This window comes from Hordeum vulgare, chromosome 5H (genome assembly GCF_904849725.1).
Source record: "Hordeum vulgare subsp. vulgare chromosome 5H, MorexV3_pseudomolecules_assembly, whole genome shotgun sequence".
Classification (NCBI taxonomy): Eukaryota; Viridiplantae; Streptophyta; class Magnoliopsida; order Poales; family Poaceae; genus Hordeum; species Hordeum vulgare.
This window is the reverse complement of record NC_058522.1, coordinates 587,092,089-587,099,765: the sequence shown is the minus strand read 5'-3', so window position 1 is coordinate 587,099,765 and position 7,677 is coordinate 587,092,089. Positions and strand designations below refer to the sequence as shown.

General features: G+C 42.8%; 1 protein-coding gene across 1 annotated transcript; it reads right to left on the bottom strand.

The window, feature by feature from the left end:
• Nucleotides 1–3,999: 3,999 nt before the first annotated feature.
• Nucleotides 4,000–4,800, bottom strand: LOC123399728. Its single transcript, XM_045094115.1, has one exon. The coding sequence runs from the start codon at nt 4,716–4,718 to the stop codon at nt 4,104–4,106; it is 615 nt and encodes a 204-aa protein (XP_044950050.1). The 5' UTR covers nt 4,719–4,800; the 3' UTR covers nt 4,000–4,103.
• Between the last annotated feature and the right edge of the window lie 2,877 nt (nt 4,801–7,677).

The following is a 7,677-nucleotide window of genomic DNA, read 5'->3' as shown; positions in this document are numbered from 1 at the left end:
CTAAAAATTGTTCTTGAAATTAGAAAAATGTTTTTCTTTCTAGAAAAATGTTCTAAATTTTAAATAGTTGCCATTTTATAAAAATGTATAAAACTTCAAAAAATGTTCGTGCTTTCAACATTTGTTCTCAAGAATCAAACTATGTTTATGCTTTAACAAATAGTTTTTCGTTTTAAAAAATATTCAAAATTGTTCGCGCTTACAAATATGTTCAGGGTTTTTCAAAATTGTTCTCCTTTACAAAAAAAATTTCTAAAAATTTGAAACAGTTTGGGCTTTCAAAAATTGTTCGCGCTTCCAAATTGGTTCAGGATTTTTCTCTCTTATTTTACAAAAATCCATGAATCGGGAGAATGCCGGCAACTGAAATTCTGGATTGGAACATGAGTAAATCTGAGAGACCTATTCTGCACGGCTCCATAAGTCCTAAAAAGTTACGGAGAATTGTTTTGGAATATACAAACATACATGGGCGAAAGAAATACCGGATGGGACCCACCGAGAGGTCACAAGCTAGGGGCGCTGCCTACCCCCTAGTCACGCCCCTGTAGGCTTGTGGGCCCCCTGGTAGGCCTTCGGTGCCCATCTTTTGCTATAAGAAGGGTTTTACCTGGAAAAAATCATATCAGAGCTTTCGGGACACAGAGCCACCGTCTCGAGGCAAAACTTCGACAGAACCAATCTAGAGCTCCGGTGGAGCTATTCTGCCGGGGAAACTTCCCTCTGAGAGGGGGAAATCAAAGCAATCGTCATCACCAACGATCCTCTCATCGAGAGGGGGTCAATCTCCATCAACATCTTCATCAGCACCATCTCCTCTCCAAACCCTAGTTCATCTCTTGTATCCGATCTTTGTCTCAAAACCTCAGATTGATACATGTGGGTTGCTAGTAGTGTTGATTACTCCTTGTAGTTGATGCTAGTTGGTTTATTTGATCGAAGATCATATGTTCAGATCCTTAATGATTATTAATACTCCTCTGATTATGAACATGAATATGCTTTGTGAGTAGTTACGTTTGTTTCTGAGGACATGGGATAAGTCTTGTTAGAAGTAATCATGTGAATTTGGTATTCGTTCGATATTTTGATAAGATATATGTTGTCTCTCCTCTAGTGGTGTCATGTGAACGTGGACTACATGACATTTCACCATTAATTGGGCCTAGAGGAAGGCATTGGGAAGTAATAAGTAGATGATGGGTTGCTAGAGTGAAAGAAGCTTAAACCCTAGTTTATGCGTTGCTTCGTAAGGGGCTGATTTGGATCCACATGTTTAATGCTATTGTTAGATTTATTATTCTAATTCTTCTTTCGTAGTTGCGGATGCTAGCGAGAGAGTTTAATCATAAGTGGGATGTTTGTCCAAGTAAGTGCAGCACCCAAGCACCGGTCCACCCACATATCAAATTATCAAAGTAACGAACGCGAATCATATGAGCATGCTGAAAACTTGCTTGACATAAATTCCCATATGTCCTCGGGAGTGCTTTTCTTTATATAAGAGTTTGTCTAGACTTGTCCTTTGCTACAAAAAGGATTGGGCCACCTTGTTGCACCATTGTTACATTTGTTACTTGCTACCCATTACGAATTACCTTATCATAAAACTATTTGTCATCAACAATTTCAGTGCTTGCAGAGAATACCTTACTGAAAACCGCTTGTCATTTCCTTCTGCTCCTCGTTGGGTTCGACACTCTTACTTATTGAAAGGTCTACAATAAATCACGTACACTTGTGGGTCATCATTTATCAATACCGCGCCTCACCCTGTCACGCGCGAGATTACAACCGGGTGGAACAATAGATTGATTTGTTGTGACATGTTCACCATCGACAACGGATTCATCATGCGCATCAACATTTTCCTTATCCAATGTATCACTGGAATAAATAACATGCTTCACCTGAATAGAAGGTTGTTGTTCACTCTCATTGGGAATATTAGTAGATGGAACATCATATGACATGGCGGATTCATTAAAGCTAACATTTCTGCTAATAAGAACCTTCTGTATTTCAGGATTCCATAGTTTAAAACCTGTAGCACCAGATTTATAAACAAGAAATATGCACTTAACAGCTCTAGGCTCCAATTTTCCATTATCAATATGAGCATAAGCAGTGCAATCAAAAACTCTCAGTTGTGAATAATCAGCAAGAGATCCAGATCATACCTCAATTGAAGTTTTCTTATTAAGACCAATAGATGATGAACGGTCAATAAGATAATATGCAGTGAAAGCGGCCTTACCCCAAAATGCCTATGCAAACCTCCATTGGACGACATGAAATGGGCCCTGAAAATAATGATCTTATTCATATGCTCAGCAACATTGTATTGTTGAGAAGTATAATGAAAGGTGTAATGTCTAACAATGCCTTCAGACTTTCAATAATTCTCAAACTGGTGTGCCAGCGCTAGTACTATTCCATACCGGCAGCGTGTTTTTTTTTACCCTCGCTACTACTAAGTAGAGTAGCGCGGACCAAGTAACCCGCGCGGACGCGCCACAATTAAATGGTTTTCTGTAAGGGTTTTCCTAGTAGTGATCATCATGTCCACTTTTTTTCTTTTTGCAAAGTAAAAGAGTTTTTGTTCCATGTGACCAGAGTTACACTCTGCTGGCAGAAGCTCAGCAATACGAGGAGGACAATTATGTAACCAACAAGTTGTACTACACTCTAGTCTCCCATAGTTCGCCAAACCATCAGCCAGCAGCTTCACAGCACAGATTGAGAGATGGCTGGGAGGAAATATATATCCCTACTCAAGATGGGAACGGGCCGGGTCGGCTCGCCGGTTCACTGACCCGACCGAATAAGTCAAGGCCAATGGGTTAGGTGGATTGACCTTGAATCATATATGGGTGAGTGGAGCCGGCACCATGCGACCCGATGGGTCAAACGGGTCGACCCATCTGAACCAATGAGACACAAGACAACAAGCATGCATATACATATCGTTTAAATGGATCAGTACGTGAGGCCATTTAATATCCTCGTGGTATATCATCCGAAGTTCTGAACCAAGGACGCACGAACAAATGCATGCATACATATAGACATATTGCACGGCAAGCATGCATACATATAGGCATATTGCCTCGGCCAGTGCACTATGGCTAATTATTTCCTGTAATGAGGCATCCAATGACGTGTACATCAGCTCATTTGTGTGTGGACAGGATGATTTAAAAAATCAAGAAAAAACCAAGACGGGATGAGTAATACACGAGGACACCAACCGTGTGTAAAAAATGCTGAATTTTGGGTCGGACTCGTCTATCCAATGAATCACTGAGGTCAGGAAATTCTAATGAAATGGATCGATCTATGGCCTCGCATATTAACCTTGGGGTCATCAGGCCAAATCCAAGGTCAGGTCCGGGTCGATCCATTCCCAACTTGAATCCCTACACACTTTGGTTAAACTAGCTATATGCTGGCACAGATAAGCAGATGGCTAAATGTGAGCCGGCCCAGTTAAAAGGAGGCCGCATCATCGGCCATTCACCTAGCTAGAGCCGGCTCAGACGTCTCGAAAGAAAATGTAGAGCCGGCTCAATATATATAGGCTATGGGGACATTTGCCTTCAGTTAACACACATGCAACTTGTTGGTCCGTCTGCGTACCGTGTGCATGATGCGTACAGTCCATATAGATAGATGGATCAAATTGAGAAACTCCGTTCCGTATTAATACAGATATGCGCTGAAAATCCGTTCCGTATCCCTTGTCGAATACTCCCTCCGTTTCTAAATATAAGACCTTTTAGAAATTCCATTATGAACCACATACATAGTCATATTTTAGGATATAGATTCATTCATTTTGCTCCGTATCTAGTCTATAGTGTAATATCTAAAAGGTCTTATATTTAGAAACGGATGGAGTACTTGGTTCTACAAATGAGGCTCCTGTCCACAACCATGCATGGTTAAGCCAAAAATGAGTAGGCGTAGTAAAATTTGTGCCACACCACAACAAACGTTATGATTATTTTATTATCTCAAATAAGAGTACATCTTTTCTCGTTGGCAGATAATTTAAAGCAAATTAACATCATACAGTAGTAGTAATCTAATTAATACGTACTCTACTTGACATCATAATATAGTGCAACCAAGCAGGTGTTGAGGTTGAGCGCAATGTGCAGCCCATCGTTTTGACTGAGCACCGCCTCTGCCCCTCGCACATTTGGAAGCTCAAATCCGCACTCTTGGATATTGTAGTCGGTCATATACACACAGTGGTACAGCCGACGGAAGGACAGCAGGTCCCCCTCCTTGTCATCCTTAATCACGGCTTGGCAGATGTTGAGCCTGCTCACCATCTTCTCATATTCCACCTCACAAATATTCAGAGCATACATCGTCACCGTGCCTTTCTTAGCATTTTGCAGCATTTTCTTCACCTTGACGCCAGCATCAATGACACGGCCCTTAAGGATGTCGAGGGACACGAACAACAAGCCAGGGAGGTCTTTGGCCTCGGCACTCCGATTGTCTGACTGGAGGGTCGACAAACAGAATTCCTGTGTGACACCCATGTTTTCGTTCTTGTCCGAGGCGTTCTTGCACGCTTCCACTATGAGCCCTGTCGCCTTAGGTTTGCCACCGCCAGAGCCGTCGGCTTGACTAGTGATGGCACTCAAAAGGAGGAGGAAGACGATCACGGATAAGACGATGGAGGTCGACGCCATTGTTGCCATTGCTACAAGGATAGATAGATAGAAGCCTTGAATTCTACTGAAGCAGAGGCAGATGGAGTGAAATGGATGGATAAGGAAGGGTGTGGATGGATGGAGGTGTTCATGAGGTTGGGCTGTATTTATAGTGCGCACAGTGAGAATTCATAAATGCGGTATTCCATTTGATCATGGATACACATTTTAATTAGTGTCCAATATGTGCACAGTTTGCACCTCCCGGTAATAATTAATGCCCTTTATATTCACAAATACGATTGGTGATCATCTCTTACTAATACACAAGTAGCTTCCATACATTCATTAATGTAACATAGCTTGATCATGGATATCCAAATGATGGCTGTCCATAGAATACACAAGTATATATTGGTGCTCATGTTGGACCTCATCCTTTTAAGGCTCTCTATATATGTTCCCAAATACATTGATGCTCATTTTAGATCTTCTCGTAGTAATACACATCTAACTTCCATAGATTCCTTAATGCAATATAACTTGATCCTGGATATCCAAGATCGATCTCATCCATAGATTAATTAACGCAACATAACATCTAACATCTAACGTGGATCTCATCCACAGATTCATTAATATAACATAGCTTGCTCATGGACATCCGAATGATGAGTGTCCGTAGAATACACAAGGATATATTGCATTTGGGATCTCATCCCATCCATCTATATTCCATAAATACACATATGCTCATTTTAGATCTTAACGTAGTAATACACATCTAAATTCGAGATACTAAGATTTTAAGATTGGGAGTGTATTGGTGTGTCAGTGCCTATGAGGTCGGTATGGGCCCCAAGGTCGTGTGTCGCTCGAGAGTAACACACACCTAGCCGTAATGGGCTGCCGGTTTTGAAAAAGGTATTACTTGTTATATGTTTTTCTTTCTTTTGTATTGCTATGCGTTTAAGAATATATATATATATTGTTTTCTTTGTTTGTTTGATTAGTAGTATCATTATTTTCATATATTTCTCACATCTTTATTTATGAATAAGCTTTCTAGATTCAGAGCGGCCTCGTGCATTGAGGGCTGTGAGGGTGGCTATGGGTCCTATCGTGGTTTTGTCACGACAGATGTCCTAGTGTGAGGACTTAGATGTGAGGTCGTCAGAACCGGGTGATTATCTTGTCGGGGTTGATCGAAATCGAGAGACACGATGTAGCCAGGTTCGGCCCCTCACGATCGAGGTAAAAGTATACGTCATGCTTTGTGTGTATTGCTTGGTGATCAATTACAAGGGAGCGGACCCGCTTGACCTAGCTATTGATCGATTGTAACTTAAGTCTTTTGGCCTCGGGGACTCGTCTTTATATATAGGTCGAGGCTCTAGGTTTACAAGAGTCCGATTCGTGTTATGATTGATGACCAAATCTATCTCATACTTTCCTTGCCGCCTAAGCAAGGAAAATTCTAGGCGACTTCCACCTCTTGGGCCTTGAGTCACCACCTTCGGGTACTGGGCCACCAACTGGCTTACTTGGTAAGCCGCCTTGTAGGTCTTGCCCTTAGCATTACGGCCCCCCTTGTGTATGTTGGGGAACGTTGCCTGGGAAACAAAAAAATTCCTACGCACACGAAGACCTATCATGGTGATGATCATCTACGAGAGGGAGATCGGATCTACATACCCTTGTAGCTCGCTAAGCGGGAAGCGTTAAGAAACGCGGTTGATGTAGTGGAACGTCTTCGCCATCCAAATCGCCGCCGTCCCACGATCCGTCCCGATCTAGTACCGAACGAACGGCATCTCCGTGTTCAGCACACGTACAGCTCGATGACGATCTCCGCCTTCTTGATCCAGCAAGAGAGACGGGGAAGTAGATGAGTTCTCCGGCAGCGTATCGGCGTGCCGGTGGTGGTGGTGATCTATTCCTGCAGGGCTTCGCCTGAGCACCGCAGAAATCTGATCTAGAGGAAGAACTACGAAGTAGAGGTTTAGGATTGCACGTGGCAAAGTTGTGTCTCAAAAACCCAAAAATCTCTAGTATATATAGGAGGAGGGGAGGGGCTAGCCTTGAGGCTCAAGGGAGCCTCCTTGGCTTCGGCCGAAGTGGAGGAGGGAGGAGTCCTCGTCCAATCCCAATTGGATTAGGACTCCTTCCTAAATTATCCACCTCTTTTGGATTTTCCACTTTTTTCCTGATGGGCTTTCCTTGGATGACTTGTCACCCCGTTAAGCCTTATTGGGCATCTAATAAACCCATGTGGACCCCTTGGGTCGTGGTGGGCCGACCTGGTGGGCCCACGGCACCCATTCGTCACTCCCGGTACACTGTCGGCAATGCCTGAAATTCTTCCGGAATCCAAATACCAACTTCCAATATATCAATCTTAGTTTCCGAACCATTCCGGAAACCCTCGTGATGTCCGAGATCTCATCTGGGACTTTGAACAAAGCTTCGGTCACGAGCACCTATAACTCAACTATATTGAAACGTCACTGAACCTTAAGTTTGCAGACCGTGCGGGTTCGAGAACTATGCAGACATGACCTAAGACACTCCCCGGTCAATATCTAATAGCGGTACCTAGATGTCCATATTGGATCCTACATATTTTACAAAGATCTTATCGGTTGAACCTCTATGCCAAGGATTCATATAATCCCGTATACCATTCCCTTTGTCCTTTGGTATGTTACTTGCCCGAGGTTTGATCGTTGGTATAACTATACCTATTTCAATCTCGTTACCGACAAGTATCTTTACTCATTCCGTAATACAAGATCCCATGACCAACTCTTTAGTCACATTGCTTGCAAGGCTTATATGTGATGTCGTATTACCGAGTGGGCCCCGAGATACCTCTCTGTCACATGGAGTGAGAAATCCCACTCTTGATCCTTGCTAACTCAACGGACACCTTCGGAGATACCTGTAGAGCACCTTTATAGTCACCCAGTAACGTTGCGACGTTTGATACACAAAAGGCATTCCTCCG